The 27942-nt window shown below is 36.1% G+C and overlaps 1 protein-coding gene across 19 annotated transcripts in view; it reads right to left on the reverse strand.

Annotated features, from left to right (window-relative positions):
* Positions 1-27942, reverse strand: part of DST (dystonin) — a 427647-nt gene that overhangs the window by 136997 nt on the left and 262708 nt on the right. For 17 of the 19 annotated variants that reach the window (XM_054569508.1, XM_054569506.1, XM_054569525.1 and 14 more), the window contains 21 exons: positions 26360-26453; positions 25896-26050; positions 24359-24821; positions 24144-24272; positions 23916-23993; positions 23674-23835; positions 23290-23394; positions 20796-20891; positions 20099-20224; positions 19349-19501; positions 18993-19147; positions 18628-18754; positions 17958-18141; positions 16698-16855; positions 15992-16170; positions 15324-15462; positions 14331-14524; positions 12968-13130; positions 11579-11662; positions 10559-10666; positions 9947-10045 (listed from right to left, as the gene is read on the reverse strand). In XM_054569508.1, the coding sequence (XP_054425483.1) occupies positions 9947-10045; positions 10559-10666; positions 11579-11662; positions 12968-13130; positions 14331-14524; positions 15324-15462; positions 15992-16170; positions 16698-16855; positions 17958-18141; positions 18628-18754; positions 18993-19147; positions 19349-19501; positions 20099-20224; positions 20796-20891; positions 23290-23394; positions 23674-23835; positions 23916-23993; positions 24144-24272; positions 24359-24821; positions 25896-26050; positions 26360-26453 (3151 nt within the window). Of the gene's footprint in view, positions 1-10; positions 2936-3751; positions 6449-9946; positions 10046-10558; positions 10667-11578; positions 11663-12967; positions 13131-14330; positions 14525-15323; positions 15463-15991; positions 16171-16697; positions 16856-17957; positions 18142-18627; positions 18755-18992; positions 19148-19348; positions 19502-20098; positions 20225-20795; positions 20892-23289; positions 23395-23673; positions 23836-23915; positions 23994-24143; positions 24273-24358; positions 24822-25895; positions 26051-26359; positions 26454-26569; positions 26879-27942 lie in introns of those variants that run through there. The other 2 variants (XM_054569524.1, XM_054569523.1) reach the window with 2 other exon arrangements.

Below are 27942 nucleotides of genomic sequence, written 5' to 3' on the forward strand. Positions count from 1 at the left end.
AGGTGTGAGCAGTAAAAAAAGATACATTCCAGTAAATGACAGAGCTATGAAACTGATGTCTCCACAGAAAACAAAGTGTAGAAAGGTTTTCATCACACAAAAGTTACTGAAATATTTTATTCACTTACTTAGCAATGTTTACCACATCACATAGCAGATGTACTTCCGAAATGTTTATGGTAACAAAGGAAGCTGTCACAAACATTCTTTAACCTCCCAGCTGGTCTATCAGTATGACAAATTTTAAAAAACAACAACAACACAAAACTGTGATTTTATTAATGAAGCACTAGAGAATGTCTGAATTGCTGCCTTTGCATTAGCATTACAAATACAATTGTCTTGACAGGAAAGTACCATATAAGACAATGGAAAGCCAAAAGAACAGAGAATGCATGCACACTTTTGAAAAATACATAGAATGAAAAAAATCTTTCCCCCTCTTCCAACACACAATCCATTAATCACCAGGTCTAACTAGAAATGCAAGGTTGTGGTAAACATTTAATATGTAAAGAATGTGACTACATAAAGAAAAACTAAAAACTTTTTCATTTTTCAAGCCAGTCTAAAACACTAGCTTCAGGGATGCTGGGAAAGAACATACAGCCCTCTCTTTGGTTCCATGGTGCTTTTTGAAGTGCTCTTTCAGTGAGTGTAAGGGATCATTTAATAAAGGGAAACCCTAATACCATGCTAGATCTCTTCAGTGACAGAGTTCTGAAGAAAGGATGCTCTGAACCAGTTGGAGTTCATCAAGCTTATGCTGTATTCTTGGTAAAATACCTTTATTTTAGTGTGAGCAAGACTGAAAGAACTAATTTCGAAGCTAAATGAAACTGTTTTTAAGAACAGTAAATCTTTTGCTATTTTCAGTTTAAAAATTATTCTCTTTTCTGAACAGTCAGCTATTTCCAACCCTCCAGGAATAAATACTGCTTTGAGTATGTGACACAATTACTAGACTGTACATTTAACTGACATCATCCTGTTCTGGACCGATCACATGAACTAGACAGCACTTCTCCTGAGTGAAGTTATTCAACATGCCCTATTAGGAAGAATAATAGAGGCTAGAAATCCCTGTCATCAAGGGTTCAGATACTTCTAAGAGTTTAAGTCCTGTGTGGAAATCAAAATCAGCTTTTTCTAAGGCTTCTTTATAGGTCAACTTTCTTTTTGTTTGGGGGCATATTATATTTCTGACATATGACTTTTGATCTTTGAGGTTAGTTGCAAGGAAGACATCTATAATACCGACTTGGAGAGCCTCTTCTATTGTCAACCGGGAGTGAACCTGTGGCTCTATCAACCCCCCAGTCAAGTACTGAAACTCCAAACATCTGATTCCCATTTCCTTACTTATGATATTTGCATTCACAGCTTCCACCACTGACATGGCTTTGTTCCTGACGGGATGATTCATCCCTGTCATCACTAATTCACACTGTCGCAGCTGCTGGGCAAACCCTTCATCAACTAGGCCTCTATGCAAAGCTTCAGCTACGCGGTACCTTTTGCCAGTAATAGGATCAATTATGCCCCCTGTGCTGACTTGGGCTTCAAGACATCGGAGGGCAGTAATCCGATCAATCAGATTTCTGCGGGAGGCCTTTAGGACAGAGATCCTTTCTCCACTAGAAGTCAGCCAATACCCTGCAACAGGACTATGCAAATCCTTTTTGGGAACTAACTGGCTCAGCAAAGCATCAGCAAGTTCTGTAAGCGTGATGAGGCCTTCCTGGTACTTTTTGACCAAGGCTTTGTCAACTGTTCCCTGCTCCACAGCCTCATCAATGTTGAACTGTAATCCTGTTTTAGTATCAATCAGCATGTGAGAAGGGTTCCCATAGGATTCAAAAAATGTGGCTTCCCTCCACTGGTATTGCTGCCCTGAGAGCTCAAGATACGTACTTTTTTCGATTAGGCTTCTCTGGAAAGCCTCGTAGGCAGTCAGTTCTGCTCCTGTCTTAGTATCTACCACAGAAATCCTATGAGTTTTTGATACATTGAGATTGGAAAGGTTCCTCTCCCCAAATGGAAACAGAAAGCACTGGCAATCTACATCGAATACACACATTCGCAGTAATTCTGAGTAATACAGAGCTTGCTTGTTATTAGGGTTAGGAAAAACTCTTGTGTTGCTTGATGGCTCGTGTAAAAATTGTAGGATGGCATTATTTAACAAGCCTTGCTGCAGAGCAACTTCTGGGGGCACTCGAATGCCTCTCACAGGGTCAATGATGCCCCCACTGGCAATCTGGGCCTCCAGGATATGTTTACCTTTTTGTCTGTCAAGCACTCTGTTTTCCATAGCCTGAAACACTGACAATGTCTTAGAATTATATGAATATCCCAGGGCTGCCTTCTCTGCCTCAAGGAGCCTAATTTTGAACTCAGGGTCAACAAGTCCATGAAGGATTGCATCTTCGACAGAATATGTCTGACCTGAAATGGGATCGATTATAAAACCTGTTGCAGCCTGAGCTTCTAAAAATGCCAAGGCCATCATTTTGTCTATTAGGATTTTCTTGGCGGCTGAGGCAAATGAAATCTTTTCCTTTGTGGATTCTAGGTAAAGCCCTGCAATTGAGGTGGCTTTCCTCAAAAACTTGCTAAGAGTTTTCTGAACTTCTTCAACAGTCTTCAGACCGAGTCGCAGCTGCTCGATTGTTTTCATGTCCAGAAGCTTAGCTTCAACCAACTGCCTGGCAGTCACAGTGTGCCGGAGCCCTTGGAATGCAAATTCATCATCCCTAACCGAACATGCAAGATCGCCATTTAAGTTCTGGGAGGTCTCTGGTTCTAAGCCTTTCTTAAGAAAATCGCCTCTCTTGAGTCCAAACATCCATTCTTCAGCACTGGAAAATGGGTTCTTCTCTTGTTTTAATGTTGTGACTTCTGTATGCATGTCATAATGCTTGTTCTTAGCTATCTGTAACAGGAATTTATAAGGCATTAAAAGTCATCTAAAGAACGTTATGTCACTTTGCCCATTCTTAATCCAAATATAATTCCTAGAATAATAAAGATGAGAGAAGTAAAGAGAAGAAAAATTTCAGGCCAAAGAGTGTTCAGGAACAAGTAGTATATTTTGAGAGTCTGAAGCTTACTTTAGATGATAATTAAGGCATTAAAACAGTATGAAGGTGAAAGCATTGAGAAAAAAAAATACCTCATAGACAGCAGTTTGATGATTATCAAAGGGAAAAGGCAGTGAGGGGAGAAAGGATAGGGTAAAAGGGGGATAAATGGTGATGAAAGGAGACTTGACTTGGGGTGGTGAACACACAATACAAAATAGAGATGATGCATTATAGAACTGAACACCCCAAACCTGTAATTTTATTAACCAATGTCACCTCAATACATTCAATTAAAAAAAAAGACTGAGGCGAAATTTGTCCAGAGAACATGTTAGAAATTAAGGTTTCTTATTGCTTGGTTTTCCAGTTTTTTTTCTAGTTTTCTAGGTTTTTAATGGGCATTTTTTTCAGAATATAATCCTGTAGATATAACAATATAACCATTACATCTGTGTGTGTAATCTCAAACGCTTAAAGACTGATAATTTGTATTAAAGATTCAAATAAATCACTAGAAAATAATAGCATTTTTTTTTTTGTCAGAATGACAAAGAGCCAATCACATTTCACATTATTTTTTTTTTAAATTTGGCCTAGCAGCGAAAGGAAACAAGAGAGGAAACTGAACATAGGTAGCGGATAGGGTCTCACAACCCACATTATACCTCTAATGGTGCCAAAAGCTTCACCAGGTCCACTTCACATTTGTCATCTTGGTATCTAACAGGTTGTCTGGAATTGTACAGACCTTGATCTCTTATCTTCTCTATTCCTGAGAATCTGGAACTAGGGTTTTTCTCATCAAAAGTTATTTGCAATTCGGTGCTTGTTTGAGAAAAATACTCAGAGTAGCACTGCTGGCTTTTCTCTTTCTCCAGTGCAGCCCCTGATGGCCAGCACTGGACGTCCTTTTTTTCAACAACCCGATGTTGCCATTTTTCTTCCGACTGCTGTGGTTCCTGAGTCCATCTCAACAGGGGAGATTGGGCCGCTGGGTGAGACTGCCCCGTGTTCCTAGAGGAGAGGTCTCCAGAGTGTTGACACTCCTTCACAGCCACCTCAATATCTGGTTTGAAGGTACAGTCTTTGGCTAGGCTCTTTTTTTGGATTTCACACTGGAGCAAAACTAATTGATGTTCCTGTTCTTTTATCTGTTGATCCATTTTTTGCTTCAGGTTTTCAACTTCGCGTTTCTGGGCTACCAGCTCCTCTTCAAGTTTCCGACATTTTTGGTAATTATTTGCTTCCACATTCCGCCCTTGTTGGATTTGCTCACGATATTGTTGAAGCTGTCTTTCGAGTTCTCTAATATTTGTTTCACAGAGCTTAGCATTCTCTTGAGCTCTGCAGTTTTCCCGCTGAAGAGACACAAAATCAAGCTTGATGCCTGAAATGTCATTTTCAGTGATGACTTTGGAGTCCATTAATTTTTCCATCTTTTTCCGAAACTCCTCTGCGGAACGTTTGAATTTATCAGATTCTTCCTGAAACAGGACCATCTTTCTGTGCGTCATCTGTTCCTCTATGGTCTTTAAGTACAGTTCGTCTTGGACCTTTTTCAGCTTGCTATTTAGCTCTTGCACCTGAGCTTGCTGTAGCTGCACTTTCTGCTCGCCCCGTCGCTTCTCCTCTTTGGAAGCATTCAGCTCGGCATTCAGATTTCTAACCTCTTTCTCAGTATTCTGGATGATAATGTTCTGCTGGTCACATTTTTGCTTAAATTCACTTACTAAGTTTTGACTTTTGGCCAGATCTTCTTCTAGGCATTTAATTCGTTTATGGAAATCATGCTCCGTTTTTGTCTGTTTATGCAAGTGTTCATTTGTGTTGCGTAGCTGTTCTTTAAAACCATTTGCCTGAATTTTCAGTGTTTCACATCTTTGCTGGATTGCTTGTTTCTCTAAAACCACATTGGCTGATTCTGCCTGAATTCTTTGCATCACTAACTTGGTTTCATTATTCTGCCTACTAAGCTCATCTACTTTTTGCTTTAACATTTCTGCACATTTATTACTTTTCTCCAATTCTTCCTTAAGCTTTTGGATTTTATCATTATTTTCTTTTTCAGCTTTAATATTCTGAAGCAACTGTGCATGGCTTTTCTCAAATTGTTCTTTTAGATGATCTGATTTTCTCTGGCAGAACTGTATTCTTTCATTAGAGAATTCCTTTTCATTCTGAAAAGAATTCACTTGTGAATTTAAATGCTGAATATCCCTCTCAGTTATCGCATGTGTCCTGGTGATCCTGTCTACTTCTCTTTGCAGTTTCCCTTTTTCCTGCTGAAGAGATTCTAATTCTAACTCATAGTTGTGCTTTATTTTCTTAAGATCATTGGCTTCTTGCATGACTTCTTCAGCTTTATCCGTGGTTTGGTTCAACTGCCGTCCCAGTTCTCTGAGCTGCTGAGAATACCCTTCCTCTACCTGATCCTTCCTTTCCAACTCTAACTTAAGGCACCTTAGCGTATTATTTGTTTCATCTAGTTTTTCCTTTAGCAAGCGAGCCTTTTCCTCAGATGAGGTCTTTTCAAGCTGGAGGGCACTGAGTTCATACTTGAGTTCTCTCATGTCTTTCTCGGCCTTTCTGTTGGCGGTTACCAGCTCGTGTACCTGCTGCTTGAGTTCTTCTGCCTTCTGTTTGTCCTGCTCTTTCTCTGGGAAAGCACACGTGGGCAGCGTACTCTCCCTACATGAATACTGAATCTCAGTTATTTTCCTCCTGGCTTCCAATTCAATTTTCTGCTTTTCTTTCAGCTGTTGCTCTGCTATCTGCTTTTGAGATGTCAGATCTTTTTCCATCTGCTTTATCCGCTTCAAGAGTTCTTCTTCATTGTCTCTCTTTCTTCTTAATTCTTCCATTAACTTATTCTTTTGTTGCTCCAAGTCACTGAGACTCGAATCTTTTATTTTTAGGTGATCTTCCAGGGTTCTTCTGGTAAACGTGTTTTCCTCTAACTGGCTCCGGAATTTGCGGAGGTTTTCCTCCACGGCCACCCTCCTGGCCTCGGCCTCAGCCGTGAGCCCCCTCACGCGCTCTAGCTCCCGCTCCGCAGCCTCCTTCTCCCGCACGATGCTCTCCAGCTCCCTGCGGCACTGTTTCGCCTCACTCTCGGCCCTGATCTTCTGCAGAGCTATGTCCTGCACGTTTCGCTGCTGCCTTCTCAGTTCATTTTCTGCAGCCTCCTTGAACTTCGGAAGTTCTTCCTCTGCTTGGGACTTTTGTTTCTTTAGTTCAGCTACCATTTTCTCCAGTTCACTTATCTTCCCTGTAAGTTTACTATTCTCAATCATTGTTGCCTTCTGGCGCTGCAGCAGATCTGAATATGCCCCATGTTCAGAGGTCTCCTTACACCTTTTCATCTACAAGAGATGTTTAAAAGTGTCATGCCTGTTCTACTCCAATTTATCTTTAAAAATCTGAAGCCAGGCCCAGAAAAGTACTTACAAAAACAAGTGAGCCGAAACACAGAACAAGCACTGTCACCACCGCCGCCACCACCACCGCCACCACCACCTTCTTCAGAGAGGAAGCTTCAGGTAGCAAAAGGAGAAGACAAAAACCCTTCCCTTCCTAATGGGTTTTCTAAACAAAAGAATCTTTTTTTTTTTTTTGGATCTCTCAGAAATAATTTAGTCGTAAAAATTAGCTATCTCAGGATTGTATAGCATGAAGGGACCTTCCAAAACATAGAGCTTACAAATGAGGAAACTGAGGTACAGGAGGTTAAATAATTTTGAAAACTATCACAGTGCTCCTTCTGCTCTCGCACACCACTTAGTCCAGGCTGATAAGAAAATACAATATACAGAAACCGAATGATATTAAAGAATTTAGTTTTTGATATCTAGCCCAATGGAAATTAAAAATATTTACATCTCTCTGTTTTATGGTTAAAGTAACAAAATATAGAACCTTGGAACCGAGAGCCAAATCAGGAAATAATACTTAACATGGGGAAGGAGGAAAATTATACAAAAACTTGTCATTTCTAAAGTCAAATTTCTTACTTGTTCATATTGCCATATCATGACAATTATAATCAGAATTGCTAATGCAAAGGCAGCTACAGTCCCTGGTGGCTTTAGAAAAGAAGCGCTTCACATACTCACAGATTTTGTTGCTCTTGTTACTGACATGCCTCATACAAATCCACCTTGGCAAATACCTTTAGATACTCCATAAATACAAAGATATTTGTTAAATGTAAATGCTTTTTAAAATACATTTAGGGATTCAGCTTCAATGTATAAAATAAAATGTATGATTTTTTAACTTTGTTAATGATAAAAATCACTCTCAGCTGGGAGGAGTACACTTTGCATTGACTACAGAGCTACATGATCAGGGCTAGTTTTTACTACAATTTGATTTCTCTTTATCAATACCATAAAGTCGTTAAGTTTCATATCATCAACTCAAAATCGTAATTATAAACAGTTTAAAAAAGAGTAGAGAAATTATTTTAGAGAGCAGATTTTTTAAAATTGAGAAGCTTTATTAAATTTCAGTAATTTAATTTACATTATAGACCATATATATTATTTTCCTTCCTCTAATTTCTTGGACCTCGGTCATTCTGACAAAAATTTCAGTTGCTTCCTTTGCTAACCTAAGTGTGGTTTAAGTAAGAATTCGTATTAAACAAATCTCATTGCAGCCTGCAATACTTAGTGCTGGCACTCTATTTTGTTGTCAGGGTCAACTCTCAGTGACACTTAAGCATTTAATCAGATTAAATTTTCAATATTTTTGAGTAGTTTATTTCTAATAGGGTCTTTCTCAATTCTTTACCAAAGCCCCTTTTAAAGTTGGTTATTGCTAAGAAGTTTTGAGCCTTTTTTTCTTAGATATGTTCTAAGGTTTAAAAAATTAAAAGTTCTCTCAGAAAAAAAAAGTGTTGAGCCCTCAGTATCTTAAAGTAATTTTATTGATTGTTTACAATCTCACATTGTCTAGATACTCCGAATTTTTTAGCAAATACTAGAAAAGTTACCAGAAATAACTTAGTCCTATTGCTAATTTGCTTTCTTATAGATTTCAAGCTTATTCATATAAAAATAACTTCCTCCTGTTTTCTTTCACTCTTCCCCAAGGAGATATGCTGTCCTTTAATTTCAGCAATTAATATTTAATATACTTTGCTCTCAAGGCAGAGATAAAAAAAAAAACCTCTTTATCAATCTAATAGCCATTATAGGCACTCTACTTTCATTTCTAATATGATAGTATCTTCTGAAATTCACTTGCATCCCTTTTTGATTTCATGTTTATTATGGAAAATTCTATCCCAGACCAAGGTTTCTCATGTGTATCTTCACAGACTTAGTTTCAGAAACACTATTCTTTGGAGCCTGAAAGTTAAGCTACATATCTTTTATAAAATACACCTTTTATGTTCCATTAATATAATCCTTCAGTGGTGGATTTTTATTTAGGAATTTTTTAAAATCTATTTTACATTATAGTATGTGCATCATCTATATTGTTTTGACTTCCAATTCTCTATAATTCCTTTATGTTTCAAAGGAGGACAAGCATAATTTGCACATAGTCAGGCTTTGTGGAAATTATCATTTGGTTCTATCATTAGTATTCTACCTCATTATATAAACTGAGCAAAGTGGCTTGTATACGTGCAATAAGACATATATTATAAAAAAGGAAAAGGACTTAAATTATTTTACTTAAATTTAACTACCAAAAATACAATTTAAAAGACCTGTATGCCATTTAAATGGAACTATCTCTCTCAAAAAGTCAAAATATAAAAATTATGGATGTTCCTTCATAAATGAGAGGTATATGCCAATTATTTGGATGGTCACAACTATTCTGGTTCTCCTTACTAAGCACAAAGGAAGCTAGTTATAAAGACTTGCAATTAGCTATGTTAGTGATTTAGTTGCAGAAAACCATTAACAGTGAACAGACTAAAATAGTTTACAAAAGCAGTCACATTTTTAGAAACTAAGAAAGTAACATCTACTTAATATTTACTACTGTTTTGGTTCTCTCATTATACGCACAGTTATACTAAGTATAACCATCTTCAGAATTTCAACAACAGTCTAATTTAAAAATGACTAGTGCCAGACAATTTAATAATTTTAGCATTCAGTATACTATTTTTGTCTGTTCTGAGGTTAGGAATAGGAAGCATACCAAGATGATAAAGCAGAGTATAATCTCTTCAAAAGTATATACAGCAGCCTATTATAACAAGATATTTTCATAAATAACTCCTTACTCTATTTGTGAATATATATTTTAAAATGCAGAATCCAAGCCAAAGAATCTCTCAAAATTAGATTGATACTTAAACAGTCTTTTAATTATATACCATATCTTTTTGGTTAAAAATAAAAACAAAAAAACTCCACAGTTCTTAAAAAGTACTATCGTTTTGTACAAACATTTACTACTTCTAAATTAATGGCTTTTATGTTTTAAATTTTTGAAGATGTAAGTTAATTTATAAACAAATGTGTTCATACAGTATTTCTGCAGACATTATAACAGTAGTAACTATACTTCAAAGAACTATACTTCTCATCTGTGAGAAAACTGAGAAAAATTCTGCCAGTGTCAACGTTTCATAATTTAAGTAGAACCACTTAAGACATTAACCCTATCATATTAGAGTCCTACATTGAAAATAAAAACATTGTTTTCTATTTGGGAAAACCTTAAATACAAGTTAAAAAACCCTAAGCCTCTATTCTTTTCCATTTTAATTTTATAATTAAATACTTACGCATCAGCTATCAACCATGTAAATTTATCATAAAACCCTTTTTGTTTTTCCAAACCATGCTATAAACTTCCCTTTTAGTTAGCTGTTCATACTTAAAGGTTACCTCTTCCTCTTCTAGCCTCTTCAGTGAATCACCAGCAAATTTAATATATTGTGTCATGAGGGTAACCAGAGCAGTGTATCGTGTCCGTAGGTCCATGAACTACAAGTAGGGAAAAAAATAATAAAAACATAACCTCCAGATACCCTGAATGAGTAGAATAAATGTTAAGTAATGATTACAATATTAATTAGGCTCTCTGGCAGCAAAGTATACAACTCCCCAATAATGATGACTGCAATGAACTTATTACTGTTGTGCAAGCCATACTAAATGGCAATTCTCTTCTAAATTTCATCAGGAAGTATATTTATTATAATCTGCAATTAATAATTAACCCCAAATAAAGATTTTCAAAGGGTTTTTTTTAAAAAACTTAATAAAATGTAATTTATAGGTAGAAAGTTTCTTTTTGGAATGATGAAAAGTTTTTGGAGATGGTTACTGGTCAAGGCTGCACAACACTGTGAAAGTACAGAATGCCACTGAATTGTACAGTTAAAAAAGGTTAAAATGGTAAATCTCCCATTATGTATATTTTACAATACAAATATATAAGTTTTTAAAGTCTTGTTTCTTTAACACTCCATCCCTTCTCTATTGTACTTCTATTACCTCTTGAATAATGAGATCTGCGGAGCTCTGCATTCTCCGGCGTTTCACTGGAGATTTTTGTTGTGAATCTACCATGGCCCTGTAGGTCATTGTCTGTAATTCGTAGTCCTGGGTAAAGGAGTCAGTAAGATTAAACTAAAGTAAAGCAAAGTGCTAAAGTGTCCAAACTGAAAGTTAGTTTCACTGAATAACTTCAAAGAAAATATTACAAAACAACACTTTTAGAAAGTAATCTATCCGATCCAGAGATGTTCGCAACCTGGCAATAAAAATCAGAAACATTTAGGGTGGTCAGGAATGTTCCTACATCTCTTTAGTTGCTCGTGGAAACATTTAGTACAATATGCTCCTTACACCCAGCCTCCCTTTCTTCTAGCTAGGTAACTGCACTGTGCATCAGGATGGCTAAAGTGGATATATTATTAAAGACTTCAAAAAACATGAAAACTCAAAAAGTTCAAGGTGTTTTCATGGAATACTCTAGCATTGTTGAAGAAAGGGGAGAGAGAGAGATCAAGGGTGAGGGAAGGAGGGAGGAAGTATAAAGTAAAATGAATTGCAGAGCTCCGGTTTTCTTATGTGTGTGGAGGGGTGTGAGTGCACGTAACGTGTGACATGGAGAAAATGAACAAACTGGGAGGTGTCGTGCGACTCGGATTTCAAAGAATCATTAGATAGGTGTCAAAAAGTTTCAAATAAAGGTTCCCTGTTTTCACTTTTTTGTTTTAATTCTCAATCAAGGAAATGTTTTATGAATTTTAAAGAGAGAGGAGGGGAGAGAGACTGAGAAACATCAATGTAAGAGAGAAACATCAATCGGTTGCCTGCCAGATGCATGGCAACCGGGGATCACACCAGCAAACTTTCGGTATACAGGACGATGCTCCAACCAAGCTGGCCAGGGCTCTCTGTTTCCACGTTTTAACACCGAGTGAAATGACTCGCAAAGGTTTTAAAAAGTTCAGCGTAGAATCACATAACCAAATATTAAATTTGAGGCAAGAAACTGAATCCTCTTACCTTCACTGTAGTTGAGTACTGTTCTGCATATTTTTGACACTCATCCATTTTGCTCTGTTTCATTTCTATTTCTGACACCAGCATCTATAAATATACACAATTTAAAAGAAAAATGGCAAGGAATTTCCATGCTATTGAACTACTTAAAATGTTTAGGAACTAAGAAATATTCACATAATTTAATACTATAGTTCCTTAGCCCTTAGCACAAAATATGTAACATGTCTTATGGGTAAGTCACAAACTTCTGGAATAATCTATATAAGTGACCTATCCACATGGAGCTTCCAAAACAGAAATTATTAAACTTCATAGAAATTATCCAAAAGTAGACTTGAAGCCCTTGGCCCCTACCTATTTCTGATCAAAAAAGAGCTAGAAATTACTGGCCCATCAAGACAGAAAAAAAATCTCAAAGCATTGAACTTTCTGTCAAATGTGGCTGTTTAATTTCCTACCACTAACCATTTTCATTTATTTAGGATTCCACAAAACTATTGTGACCAGCTAAGTGCCAAAGAGATTTCCATACCTATGATTAAATGATCATTAAGAATTTGAAAATTGCCCCAATGTGTTACCTTCTTATTCCTTATGCTTTCAAATATAATTTCCAAGAAATCAAAGTATGTTATATAAAGAGAAGATCCAAAAAAACTGGATTTATTTATAAAAAATTGCATATTTATTCTTAACATTTAACCCTCAGTCACCTTCAAAGTACTCCCCATTTGGTACAATATACCTATCAAGACATTTTTTTCCACTGCTCAAAACAGTTTTTGAACAGTCATTGATTTTTGTATCTTTTAGTGCTTCTGCCATTTTTTGTTTCACCTCTTCCAAATGGGCAAAATGTTTTCCTTTGAGGACTTTTTTCACCCAGGGAAACAAACAAAAAAAAAGTTGCTTTGGGCCAAGATCTGGTGAATGGGGCGGGGCGGGGGGCATGGGGTTCATGCTGTTTTTGGCCAAAAACTGCTAAACACTCAAACGCAATGTGGGCATGTGTACTCGTAAATCACCCGTCATGTAATGGGCGAACGTGTTGAAAGAGTCATCAAAGGAAATGCAAAGGCTGAATGTGGCCTCTCACAACAATGCCCCTGATGGGTTCACTGGGGCACTGATACAGACGGGTCCCTAGAACACTCACCTAGCAGGGGAAGCTGTACTATGAGGGGCTTGCCCTCCAGAAGATAATTCCGATTTCTTTTGAGTCTCCCCTCATACATAAGTTTGGATTGCAGGATTTTAATATTTATGATTTATTCCTCACCTTCTTCCAAATAGCTGCTGGCTTTTTCTTTTAACAAGGGAAAGGCAGGTAAGGGTCACTAGTGAGCAAATGCAGGTACAACCTTAGCACGAGGAATTGTGTTTACATACCTTCTGTTGATTTAATTGGGTGGCTAGGGTTTTACTATTTTCAGGCTGATTTTCCTGAATCTTTCTCTGAGTAATTTCAACTTGTTGGATCCAGTCCTCTAAGGAGTGATAGGTATCTCTGTAGTACTTCAGTGATTTGCCAATGCCTTCTAAGTCCCGTAACCTAAGAAAATCGTAACAGAATAGTTATAGTTTCCAATAATATACATTAGGAGGGTGAAAGGTATAGAGAAGAAGGAAGAGACACAATAACTGCTCTCCAATGCACTCGGCACAACAACAGGGATATGTATAAAGAATTCAAGGTTACAGCACCCCGAGGCACATCTCCAAGGTGTTCCACAGGGCTCGCGTTGAATCTAGATATTTTATTCCTGGTGTCCTGCAACTTATATTGCTCTGGGAGTTGTGTGCCTGATTATCCTAGGGACAAGCTCAAGAGACTAAAGCTAAAAAGCAAGAAAACTGGAAACTTAACCATAATTATCATCATAATTATTATCAATATTATGTCTTCACGACCCAAAACTCGCATCAAATGGCAGTGCACTTTTGAAATAATGACATGATAGTTCATCGAATGGTTCAACATGGACTGAGAATGCTTCCCAGGAGTTGTGATTAAATATTTCAGTTTCTATGATTTAAAATCACTACACTAAACCTATATATCACATATTTTGTAGAGATGAAATATGCTATATTTGAATATAATTTTACTTCTCAAGAATGGTACTACATCATAAAAGCATTTTATTTGCATTAATAGAAATATGAAATGAATGAGAAAAGACACTATTCCATTTCTTTTGAGATGAGCTCTAAAACCATGAAATTTCCTTTCACTTTTTAATTTCAGTCACTAGGTAAATGATTTCAACATTCTTGTATCTTCAATAAAAAATTAACATCTCTTGGGTCTAGCACAGAGTGCTGCATACAACCCTACCAAATGCATAATCCATGCTCCTACTAAGTCTTATAAATTAGTAATAATTTTAAATTATTTAAATATTGTGTTCAAGTATTGTACGCTGGTAATAAGAACTATATTGTTTTTCCCTTCAGGAAAAAAAACAAATAAATTAACTATACAATTGCCACAATATATCAATGGTTTTAATAACATAGTTAAAAACATTTATTTTGAAGTTAAATGTCTTACGTAAGTCCACCATGTAAGAAAGAAATATAATTAGAGCTCTTGAAATTTAACACAATTACCTATATGTGGAAATTAACTATGGATAAGAAATTAACTATATATAAAAGTTTTCAAAAAAGAGCCTAAGTTTAGATTTTACCTGGACTGCAAGGATAGACATTAACTCTGTGCTAAAACTGAATAAAAAAGGATACAAACCTGTTGTCAATCTGAACATGAACATTTTGCCACCTTTCAGATAACTGATCTGCTTTTTCTTTGTGCCAGTCAAAATCAAGGTCCCGTTCTTTATATGTCTTAAACATTTCATCACTGATGGCTTTCGCTTTCTGCAGCTCATCCTCTAAGGCATGGAATACCTCTCTCTTTTCATCTACTTCAGCTCTCCATTGCTGAAATACATTAATTGGTGAAAGTTATACAAATGTGTTAATGACTCACTGGGTAAACACATTACTTACCTAATTTTACAATTTATTTACAAATGACTGATATAAAATCGGAGAAAGGAAATATAATCTTTCACATACAAAAATAATGTACCAGGTTGAACCTTATGAAATTGCTAATATTTGGTGGTATTTTCATCTAAAAAAAAACCCTGGCAATTTCATAAAGTTCAGTCTAATGGAATTTACATATCAATATTCTATAAGCAAGTCTGCTACCTCTATAAAAGTCTTTCTCATAGATTATTTCTAAAATATTAATCTCATTGTTTAAAATTGAGTGTATGCATTTAAAAAATCACTGAAATAACTTTTCACAATTATTTTTTGCAATAGTTGTACTCAGTTCTTCATGCACATCTGTAGATACAGATGAGTACAACCACCAGTCTTCTTTCTTCCCTAAATTAATTCCTCTACTTGCCTCCATGATTTCTTAAAATAACTGCCTCTTTCAGCAAGAGAATATATTACCAATAATTTAATTTTTAGCTTCAACTGCTCTTGATGATAAAAAGCTACAATCAAGAAGATCCAAACTTTCAATGAAAAGAGCTTGTTTCAAATTAAAAGTGCCTGAACATATTTATTTGTAGTTGGCTATGGTATTATAGAGATATGCAATGGAGTGACTATAAATACAATCAAGATAAGATATTTAATGGTTGATGTTTGAAGATCTAAATGCTGGAGAAATAATTTTAGAGTACAATCTTGTAAAACAGCCAAAAGTGAGACATACCTTTAAAGTACTTATTAAATTCTCAATATTATTCTTGTCTGCTATAACTGCTTCTTCTTCACACAGTTTAGTTTCATAGAGTTTTACAAGGGCTTCTGCAGCTTGAGTGTTTTTTAACACCAAATTAACAGTTTTCAACCTAATAAAGAGAATTAAACAGTAGCCTTCTAAGGGTAAATGTTTATTTTCCATTAAGGCAGTCCTGCAGCACCATTATGACACATAACATGCTCTTCGTCTTGAAACACTAACACATTAACTACAAGACTAATATTCATTTGACTCTCTTAATAGACAGCATGGGCTCCAACCCATGTCCTGACCCACAAGCAGTATTAAAGCAAAAGATTCCAAGACAAGATTGTCATCTTCTAGCCTTGTTAAGACCACAATTGAGAGGAAAAGCCTACAGGCTGCAGAAGGTGAGCTAATAAAATATAGCCAAAATATAGGAAGATCATACTTTATTCTCTAATCTCTGTGGCACATGCCCTTTCAACATGAAGAAGCATCATAAATCCATAGAAATAATTAATATGTTTTCATTAAGAAAAAATAAAAATAGATATTTATATTCATAAAAATGAATATTTTTAAATGTACAGCTTATACATAAAAAATAGGACAGTTGTATGAAGCAAATTTATATTAAGACAGTGGCTACATACTTATCTATGTAAGTGGAAGACATAGAATAGACTTGGTTCATGTTCTGAATGACCACACTGAGTTCAGACCGTAAGGTGGGAACTGATGCAGAGGTCGCTGCTTGACTGAAAAATTCTTCACATTTATTTGTAATTGTTCCCAAATCATCTTTCAGACGCTCCAGCTCTTTCTTTAGTTTCTATAAAAGACAGAACAAACAGCGATATTTGGTTTTCACTCCAGATGGGGCATCTCCCTTTAAACAGTTTTAAAACTCACATTTTACATTATGATCATTACCTTAAAATTCTACATATACTTTACTTTTTCCTTATCAAAAAAAACAAAAACAAAAACAAAAAAACTAAGCCATAGCATTCAAGTTGTATTATCAGTCAATCCCTTACTGCCCATTTTTTCAGGCCCAAACATCTAACTCAGTGCTTTTGCGTATAGCAGATGATCAACAAACGTCTGAATTTCCCTGTGAGAAGCCCTTACTGCCTCCACCAAAATAGGCAAGAGGGCACATGTTCCTCCATTTATGTGAGTCAGAGGTAGAAGTGAATTATAAACTCCCAGCTTACAGTAATAAAAACACAATCAGACCTCACAGAGTGACCACTGAACAATGTTGAGCATGGAAGAGTTCACAGGAGATGACAGTCATTAAGACAGTAATTTACCTTAAGTCAAATTTTGTCCCAACACATTTATAAATCTCACCTCCTGCTCTGTGATTCTGAACACACTTTCATGCAAATCGTCTCTTTCCAGTGGAGTTCGGATCTGTCTTATCAGCCGATCTTCACAGTTCTCTAACCGAAGTCTAATGTTTTTCACTTCGGAGATGTACAGATTATATACTGACTCCTCTTGTTCCTCTGTGAAAGTAAATATAATGTTAAGAAAGTACTTTGTTTTCTATCTTTCGGATGCTCTTGCTTATGTTTTAACATGGCAGTTTTACTACTCTTGGGACATAGTGAGTCAGACTAATGTTACCAGCTATCATCACAAACCCAACCTGAGGATAGAAACCTTAAAATAGTGACCTTACAATTTACAAAGATTTAATAAAATTCCCCTAATGCCATTTGGAGTACCCATTTCTGAATTATCATATCCAAGGATAGTAATATATTGCTCTTTTATGTTAAAAAAAAAGTCAACTAGTTGCAGATTGATTATAAAAATTAAATAAAAACCTTTAAAAATGATAGATTAAAATGTGTTAATGTTTTAAATTTTTTTGAATAGAATATTACTAACAGTTTTTGTCTCTAAGTAATATCAACCAACTATGGAATAAAATTTATATTTAACAAGTTAACTAGATGAAACTTTTTCCTTTATCCCCTGCATAAAATCCAATTTTGGCTATGGGAAATCTATGCACCTTCCTGTCACTTTTGCTGTGATTCTTAAACTGCTCTAAAAAAAAAAAGTCTTTTTTTTAATCCAAGTTCAATACATAGAAAAATAATTGAGCCCTGGTTGGTTAGCTCAGTTGGATAGAACGTCGTTGAGGTACCTCAAGGTTATGGGTTCTATCCTTGGCCAGGACACATACTAGAATCAGCCAATGAATGCATAAATCAGTGGAACAACAAAGTCAATATTTCTCTCTCTCTCTTTCAAGTCAATAAATTAAAAAAGAAAAATAACTGAATCTTTTCTGGAATGAAAAGATCATCATTCTGAACATGACACTGCAAAACAATGAAAATGTTGAAAAGTAGATGTGTTAAGAGTTCATCATTTGTCATACAACTTGGTATCTTTTAATTAATTCATCATTTAGAAATAAATTAATCCCTTTTTGCATGTTTCCACCTTAAGCATGCTTTTAACATTCCAGCAATTGTATCTACCTATCACGGGCTGAGTGCCATAACACACCTAAGACTGAAATCCCCATTCAGGGCAGAACATAGCCTGCACTAAACATCTATGGGGCGGGGGGAAAGGATTCCCATACTTTACCTCTTTCTGCAGATTTAAGAAGTTCTTGATAATACTGCTTACACACATTAACCTCCTTTTCTAGCTGTGTTATATCTGAGCCTGAAAATATTTGGGATTCTTGGCTATCTTCCAGAAAATCTTCAAAACGAGACTGTAGATTACTCAGAACTTGCTGATGCTCACCAGGTAACATTGTCTTTATCTAAAGAAGACCAATGACCAAATAATTAAATGATTATAGTACTCAGAGCTAAATTTAAATGGACAGATCTCAAATTAGGGTCTCACGGTATAGGCCAGTTCATGGTAATCATCATAAATAGAATAATCATTTGAAATTAATTTACCTTTTCACTAACAATTTCAGGTTTTAAAAGACAAAGAAAAAGAAGACTATAAAAATTCAATCAATGAAATTAAATTGTACTCATCTCTAGAAGCCAAACACAACATCCTGTCTCCCTATCAAAATATACTAAGCACTAAATGAAATGTGCGATCTGCAGATTTCCCCAATTCTTTAAAAGCTCCCTGAACATAATAGGTATAAAACAAACAGCCATTGAATGAATGAATATTGGCTCTGCTGAACTCTGTCCCATTCTGTAACAAATACAAACTCTACTCTTCATAACAAGGCGCCCCACATTTTTGGACAGATTAGGTTGATGTGTAGATTTACACTTACTGAAGCCACATTGCTAGCACGAATTTTATCAATTTCATTGATGAGATAATGCCAGGATACTACACTCTTCATGTTTATGTGAGTCTCATGCCAAAGAGTTAGGACATTCTGGTATTGCTGCTCAATTCTGAAATATGTGAGAGAAAACACAGATTAAGCTTTTTCACTCCTTCTGAAAACATACTACAATTTTTCTTTTTCTTTTGTGTGTGTGTGTGTGCGCGCGCGTGTGTGTGTGAAATATCCCATGTTTACTAGTTTTAGACCCTTCTGATCCTGTGGGCCTGAACAAAGTACAGGTTATTTCTTTAACCTTCAGCGAGCTGCCACGACAAGGTGTCTGTTTTTATCTAACACATACGAACCTGTTTGCAAAGTCAACTGCTTCTTTGTTTGGTGGAGGAACCGTGAAGCACACAGACGGCACCATCGCCTCATTCCCAGTGGGGCTGATGACCTTCCATTTAGCACGATGAGAGTTGTTCGCCAAAACACATTCATCGTCTTTGTAAATGGTTATCTGGTTTAAATTGAAGAACAGAATAACCAAATGAGATCATTGTTAACTAATCTTTTTTCCATGTCCAAACTTGGGGTTTTTTTTTTGGTGGTTTTTTTTTTTCCTGAGGTGGAAAACTTTACTAGGGAGCAATATGACCTCATTTTTTTTAAATATATAGATAATGCCAGAAACTGGTCTGTTTCTAGGAGTCGTAAGTACCTCAATCTGTCTGTAGTCACAGATGGCTTTGATTGGAATAGATGTTTTGAGCAGACAGTCCGGATTCCTAGGCTTCAGCTGAATGACGGTTTTTGCTCTCCCCATCAGACTTGCCACTGTGCTTTTATACTGCAGAAGTTCTTCTTTCTCTTCCTAAGTAATAAATAAGATGGATTCTAAATGGTAGAAGATTTGTATTCTCTGCTGTTTTAGGGCTTTCTACAAATGGAACCATAAGAAAAGTCTGCCTTGACCACATGATCTAAACTTTCAATCCCTCCCCCTACCCTTGCATCTCTCTTCCCTTGTTTCGTTTCATTGTTTTTTTTTTCCTCTTTAGCATATACATATATTTTGCTTATTTGCCACGTTTATTGCCTACCCCCCCCTCTAGCATGTAAGCACGACAAGGGTGGGGATTCTTATCTGTTTTGTTCATGCTCTACCTCCAGCAGCTAAAACAGTACCTATGATACAGAAAATACTTAACAAGTATGTGTGGAATGAATGACCACACACACGGAACACTGTGAGAGCATTTTAAAATATCTAGGCTATCACATAAAAAATACTTTTTTATATTTGTTATGAAAACAAATACTAAAACAATGTTTAAATGCTTGATTAAATGAGGTGGAATTATCAAGACTACCAATAAAATATAAAGTTCTACACCTATAAAAAAAAATAAAAACTATCTAACCACCATTTTGCATTACTAATGAAGTCCCTAGACTTTCTTATTCGTACCATTGATTCCTGAACAAGGTCTTCCAGCTTGTGAATGCTGCTTGATCTATCACAGCTGTACTTCCGCTGAATGGCATCTTTCAGGTTCCTTAAGTAATCATGAGCTTCTTTGGCATCATTGAAAAACTAGGGAAAGACAAAAACTGGTAGTTCAAGTATATTAAATGCCAGTAAAGCACAGAGTTACCAAGTTCAAATACAAGGGCCCTGTGTGTAGCCCTCATCAGTGAGAACAGCATAAAATCAAAATAACACAACTTAACAGCCACATCCTTCCTTTAATGGAACAACTCTTGAACTTGGGTAATTATGAATGAAGACTAAATGTCCAAGATTTAGAAAATTCCAAACAATTCTTAAGTAGGGGTGAAATCCAACAATAATTTAAAACTTCTGAAGAATAATAAAATAAGAGCTCTCTGTAAATGACTATCTGTAATGAAAATACTTCCTTAATAAGAGATGCATTTGTAAAATAAAGATTTTCTGACACTTTAAGAGTTTAAGGATTTCTTCCTTAACAGAATGCTTCAACGTGTTGTATAGAACATAAATGCTTTATATCTGACAAACAAAATTCTGTTTATTTCCCCTGTACATTACACACATGCATCTTACAATAGATTATGGAAACATTTTCTGTAAGTCAGCCAAAGTCACCGTGTCATTGACTGAAGTTGTGATTCCATCCACATACCTCGAAGTAGGCAGTGTTTTCCTTGACATGCTGCTCCACACACTGGCAGAGCTGCAGGATCCAGCTCCACTGCGTCTGCATTGCCGCGCGGTAGGCCTTAAAGACAAAGCACAGCCCCAGTCACCGCAGCAGAACGATGACAGACACACACAGAGAAGCTTTTAAGGATAAAAGGCTCCACCACCTACACAGGTGGTAAGAGGGTGTTTTTGCAGATTCAGACCTGAAAATCAGGGTAGTGAATGTCCCTCTAATCTCAAAGTATCGCTTGCCCAAAGCCAGTCCTAAAAGCTTAAATATAAATTTTTAAATCACTCCAATCTCTTCCAAATTTAACATGTCCCATTTTTTTCCTTAAAATATATGGAAAAAGCTAACTATGGCTATTTTTACATGGAAAAAATATTTAACATTTGAAATGGTTGCCAGCTGACCCTTCACTCCTCTCCCGCCAACCCATTTTCCACTCTGGAGTCCTCATTCCTCTGACACAGTCCCTTCATCTTTCTTTCTTTTCTCTGAATTTTATACTACTGGGTCATAAGGCAGACTTCACACAAAATACATGGTTCCATAGATTTCTCTTTGTTTTTTGCTTCTAAAACTAAGCCAAATATTCTTGGGACAGGGGGTAGGAATTAATTTATTTGTTTTTACCAGAAAAATGTTTGGAGAGGGTGGAGAAGGGAGTATACAATCCCATACCCATGTAATTCTGGAGCTATAATACTAGAAACTTTAATTAAAAATATTTGTAATTTTTATTTAAGATAAAGCTTATCTTTCATGGGGGCAAAAATATTGTAGAAGACACCTACTTCCTTCAGGAAACGTGAAACACCCTTTTACACTGACGGTGCAATTCACTGCCTTCCAGAAGAGGGCGCTCTAGATGCTTTAATGACTACCTTAAGTAAGCCTGTCATACTTGCTCCTTTCGGAAAATCTCATTCCTTCTGAGCTATGCTCAGGCAGGCTTTCTGAATGGAGTGTACAGTGCATTTCCAACAGCACTGGAAATTTGGCAACATATCATAACTACATTACCTGCTCCCTCAAATTAAGCTACTTTGGGTAAAATGGCTATTAAAGGCATATCGCACATTGTTAGATTATTAGTTTCTTTTTCATATAAAATGTAAAATATTGTTGATAATTAACTATTATCCATGTACCCAAAAGACACTGAATAGGCCAATGGAATCATAGAGATGACTAAGGCTTAATTTTATCCCTCAAGAAACTTTTAATCAGATTAAAATTTCTACATGCAAGTAATCAGGTTCACACCCACATTTTCTATTTTCATCAAAATTCTTAACCTACAATCATACTTCCTAGTAGCTTTAATCTCTCTACTCTAAGGAATGTTCCATTTTGAGTTTATCACCATACAGAAGTATATCCAGATATTTCCATATTCTAATTTCCTACCCCGTTGTTCCTCCTACTCTTCTGTGTCTGTAACAGTCCTACCTAGCATTTCAAGTGGATGCAAAACCCTATTTTTCATATAAAAGAAGATCAAATGAAACATTCCCAAACTTCCTAATGAGGCCTAGAGTTTTACAAATCTTTTGTGTCATGATGAACAGGGACATCCCTTTCCTCACCCAAGTGGTTCAAAACATGTCATGTTGTACACACTGCTTCATTTATTTTCTTCTGGAAATACACATCTACCCATGCTTGATGCCCCTTGCCCTCTTACCGCCCCCCCTTTCACATTTAGAAAATTACTAACTCTAACTAGTATATATATCAGGCCAAAAAAAATTAAACCCAACACTGCCACACCCCCATCCCCACCACTGCGCAGGCAACCTAATAAACCCCACAGCAGCTCTCCACTTCTGGGGGTGAAGTGGGCACTCTAGGCCATGAGGCCCTGCCGGGGTATTATTTCAATACACCTCACAAAACCAGATCATGAGTAAAATTATTAATTCAATAATAGTATTATTGATTGAATTATTAATTAAACAATACTTAGTAATGAAATAATTAATAGTTAAATAATTACTAATTAAATAACGCTTCCTAAGAACATACTACTCACCAAGAACTGCACAAAGTAGTGACAGTACATTATTGCCCTCTTTCTTACCACAGCTCTATGGGTTAGAAACAATTTTCCCATTTAGGTAGGAGGATGAGGCTTAGCAAAGTTACATCATTTGTGCAATGTCACAGTTAGGAGGAAATGAAACATCAAAGCTTGTAAAGTCAAGGTCCTTCGTATTTACTACAATATGTCTCTTGGGTAACAGGGGTTAACAAAGCTACCTTTATTTTAAGTGAAGGTTGGATGACACACTTAGAACAAAAGAAGTGAAGGCAAAATCAGTATGACTTTTCAGAAACATTATTTTTGAGCCAGGTTGTAATAAAAATTTGATAGTTTTCATTTTTCAACTTATCAGCATTAAAAGAATCTGAAGGATAGTAATCAAATGTCAATATTCAACAATGATTATTCCACCTCTTGACTTACCTCAATAGTTAATCGGGCTGGGTGATTTTCCAGAAGTAGCTGCTCTGCTATCTCCTGAACTGACTTAATATTTTCTTCCTTTTGCTCCAGTTCTCTCATTAATTCCTAATTTAAGAAAGAATTCAGAAATATGTTAGAGCCTCGACTGGTGTGCCTCAGGGGACTGAGTGCCGGCCTGAGAACCAAAGGGTCGCCGGTTCCATTCCCAGTCAGGGCACATGCCTGGGTCGCGGGCCAGGTCCCCTGTAGGGGGTGCACAGAGGCAACCACACTTTAATGTTTCTCTCCCTCTCTTTCCCCCTCCCTCCCCCTCTCTCTAAAAATAATTAAATAAAATCTTTTAGAAATATGACTTTAATATTCAATTACCAAAGTAGTACTTACAGCATGGTAATCTTTTTTCCGAGCTATGTTAGTATTTCTTTCACTCCAGTCATAAGCAACTTCCTCTTCTTCTTTTTCATTCAACCAAATAAGTTCATTTGTTGCACGAGTTATAAAATTATGGAGTGTGTCAAGGTGCCGTTCCTGATTCCTGGATGTATTCTTTATAAGGAAAAACATTTTAAGAATTCGCATCTTTGCCAAATAAAGATAAGGGAAAAAGAAAGCTTAAAAAAACTTACCAAGAGTTTTGCATACAGACTCTCTAATCTGTGCAACTTTTCTGCATAAGTTAGTTTAAGAGGTGCCGTCATTTGGATCTATAATGTGGTATAAAAAGATGCTATTAGGAATCTTAAAGAATTCTGACTCATACTCAATGTATCTGTTATCTTGTTACAGGGTCTTTATATAAAAAGCAGAACAACAGTAAGCTAAAATCAAATATATCAGACTTTAAATCCATGTACCTCACTGATCTTAGCTTCTTTAAGGCTAGATTCAAATTCTTCAATAGCTCGGTGAACATTTTTATGATTTTCTAAATGGCTTTCAACACTTGGCAAATCTGATCCCCATTCAGTGCGGTCCAGCTGCCCCTTTAAACAGAAAGTCATGAGGTTTAAAATAAGAAACTGATAGCTATAAAGAGCGAAACTCTCAGGTAAAGTAAACATTTTTTTACCTGCATTTCATCAACCCAATTCAAAAGATCTTGAACAAATTTCATGTTTATTTCCTCTTCTGTTAAATTCTGATCCAACAATGAAGACTTTAGAAGTGGCTTCCGGATCTGCATCAACTTCAGGGTTTGCAATGAATTTGTGTCTACTCCTGAATTGAAATTTGGAACTAATCCAGTTGGGAAACCAGGTGTATAAGCTGGGGTGAGGGATGGAGTTAGGTGGGAAGACAGACCTGATGACAGGCCTGATTTCATACTTGAAGGGGTGAGGGAAGGCGTTAAACTCTGGGTCAGCCCTGAGTTCAGACTGGGGTTTAAGGTCTGTGCAAATCCTGAGTTTAAACTTTGTGTGATTCCTGATATCATGAGCTTCGTCTGCTCTGACGTCAGCATGCGTCCTTTGCTGTACACTGAGGAACATTCATTCCTTAAGGCCATAATTTCATCGCGTAGTTTTGCCACCCTGAAAAAAAAAAAATTCAAAAGGGTCAAGCTATAAAAGGCATTTTTCATAGAGTGAGCCTTAAGGTAAACTATGGACTTCAGTTAACAATAATGTGTCAATACTGGCCCATCAATTACAACAAATGTGTCACACTAACTCAAAATGTTAATAGGGGAAAAGGGTATGTAAAGAGGCATGTGGGAACCCTCTGTACTTTCTATTCAATTTTTCTTTAAATCTAAACTGCTCAATAAAGGTTATTATTTGAAAAAATCATTGTAATCATATTGATAAAATTTTGCACCACAATTTTTTCCAGTGAACTGTACTATGAGTACTTTCATTATCACATAGCCCTTATAACTATCATTTATAATAAACATAATTACTAAACTATAATGTGACAATTCTATTATTTGACCTTTAAGATATTTCCAAATTTTTGTTATTATAAAACATTTTTTATGGGAACAAAAAGCTTTTTTGTCTATATTTATTATATGTTTTATTTTTATAATTACTACTATAGATCCCTAAAAGTGGAAGAACTGTATCAAAGCATCATTTATAATTTTTGCTTTATATATACACCATATATATACATATATATGTAGCCGTGTGTGTGTGTGTGTGTGTGTGTGTGTGTGTGTGTGTATATGTAGCATACAAGCCAAAGGGTTCCATCTCTAATCCAAAATCTACTTCCCAGAGATAAAAATTTTTATACACATATATTTTTCCCAACATTTTGTTATAAACATTTTCATATAAAGACAAAACTAGAAAACTAAATTTAAAAAAAGATACTTTTCAAATATACTCCCTTTTACAAATCTCACACATATTTTAACTACATGTTCACTACCATAATATTAAACATTGTATGTATTATAAAATATTTTCCTATTACTTATCTTTGAAGAACAAATACTTTTTAACATAAAAATATATAGCAGAATTAATGACATGAATTTGCAACTGAAAGAGCTTAAGAAATATAATTCTTTAAAACTGTCACTCTACATTCCTATCCTACGTGCCCACCAATTATGCAGGATGACAAGATATGAATAAGTTAAGTTGCGCACTTACCTCTGTACCAATTGATCTGCATGGTAGTATTTTCCATCAATAAGTATCTGCACATCAATTACATGCTGCCGTAAAAGGTTCTCACATTCAAGTATATACCCAGCAATTTCTGCTTCATTCTGAAACTGCACCCCTGATTCCAATCTTTTAGAATCCTGTATTTTAAAAGAAGTCAATATTAAGTCTGTGAAACAGAGCTGCAAAACTAGTGTCAAATTTAAAACTCAAAATATTGAAACACAGGGCTACTTAGGTTCTCTGTTTTCCCTTGTGGTTCAAATATGTTTCGCCTTTGCTCATTGCTCCTCAACAGACAAACTTTAACAAACTTTAAGGTTCAGGTGACAGAAATACCAAGAATTTAGCAAATGTTATAAAAAAGTTTTGGTTCACCCAAATGCACAGACTAACCCCCCCGCCACGCCCCACCACCACAATCCCACTGGCTCCCAAAATCAACTTACGGACTGAAGAGCATTTCGAGCAAGGATCAGTTTGTCTTCGCAGATGACACTGTCCCTCTGAACTCGGTTGGCAATCTGCTGCAACATTTCCAACCTGAAAGAAGAAACAAAATAAAACACAGCTCTCCCTTTGAAGTTGCAGAGTTCACGATCACTGAAAAATGCTGCCCACCAGAGGTAAAACACAATCCCACACCAACGACGCGATACCTGTGTCCATCCAAGGATTCATTGCCAAAGCTTATGCAGGAGTTGATCAGTGTTGGACCACAATGAACAGAGAGAAAATTTTCATTCGAATCAAGGCTAGTTCGAGTGCTAGTAGTGTTACTGAACACAGAATCACTACTACGGTAGCTATAACTACTACTGTGCATTTTTATTCCTGAAACGATGTTCCTTCTTGACCATTAAAAGTAGACTGAAGAGTAGGCCTGCAAAAAACTCTTCCAACAGTGAAAACAGCAGTAGAATGTTACAACTTCAATGGCTCCTTAAATATGCTCCAACATGCATATTCAACACACAGCAAATAATATGCTGATAACTATTCAAAAGAATCTCGCCTAAAGCCATGCAATTGCTCAGTGAGGTCTGCCTTTTGTAGCTTGCATTAAAACCCTACAAGTAGAGACAAGGCAGGCTGATGGGCGTCACTGAAAAAGACTGGCCAAATATTTTCACCAGGAGTCATCAATTGCAACCACCTAAAAAACAACTCAGAGGCCTCACCAAAACCCAGGTACAATTAGTAGAAGTTATTCAGGCAATGGCAATCACCAGCTAAGAAAAACACAAACATTCAATTATAGCTTGACTTTTGTAAAGGGCCAGGTCTGTACTGGGTAACATAGGGCAAAAACCTGGCACCTATGAGCATGTATAAACAAATTTGTTTGATGAGAAACACAGTCCATTCCCATTTTACCGACCATGTCGTTTATTTGTTAGGTTAAATGAACTAAGAAATGATCCATTTACCTTTCTTAATTTTGACATGCTCTCTGGAATGTTACTCTAATTTTACTGCAGTTACTTCTTTATCTTTTAAAAACCTAAGTGCTCAGTATAATATCGATGTACTGCTTACAAATTTAATTTGCGCTTGTTTTTCCTTTCCATAGGTTATTACCTGGCATAAGAATTTCTCATTTGTCTCTTACACACTCCCATGCTACATGATTTGCAACATATGGCTAATGCCAAGAAAACCTTGTTGTATCAGGAAAATTGAAGGCATTTATTCAAACAAGCCCCTAAATATTTTGCTACCCCCAACACTGCAAAACCAACCTTGCTTCTCCACTTCTAAGGTTGATTATTTTCTTTTCAGAAGACAAGAAAGAAGATATTTGAGAGTGCTATATCAAATACAGTTGGTAAACAGAAAATCTCAAAATAATACCAGCAGCATCTAAGGTTTATTAAGCAATTACTATGTGCCAGGAAATTAACTTAATTATTTTATATACATTACCCATCTCATACTCATAACCACCAAGTGTGGTAGATACAATTACATCCTGCTTACAAATGAGGACACTGAGGCTTAAAGAGGTTAATAAACTTGTCTAAAATGACTT

Source organism: Pteronotus mesoamericanus, unplaced genomic scaffold, assembly GCF_021234165.1.
Source record: "Pteronotus mesoamericanus isolate MK-2021 breed Mesoamerican mustached bat unplaced genomic scaffold, CSHL_Meso_final contig_20, whole genome shotgun sequence".
Classification (NCBI taxonomy): domain Eukaryota; kingdom Metazoa; phylum Chordata; class Mammalia; order Chiroptera; family Mormoopidae; genus Pteronotus; species Pteronotus mesoamericanus.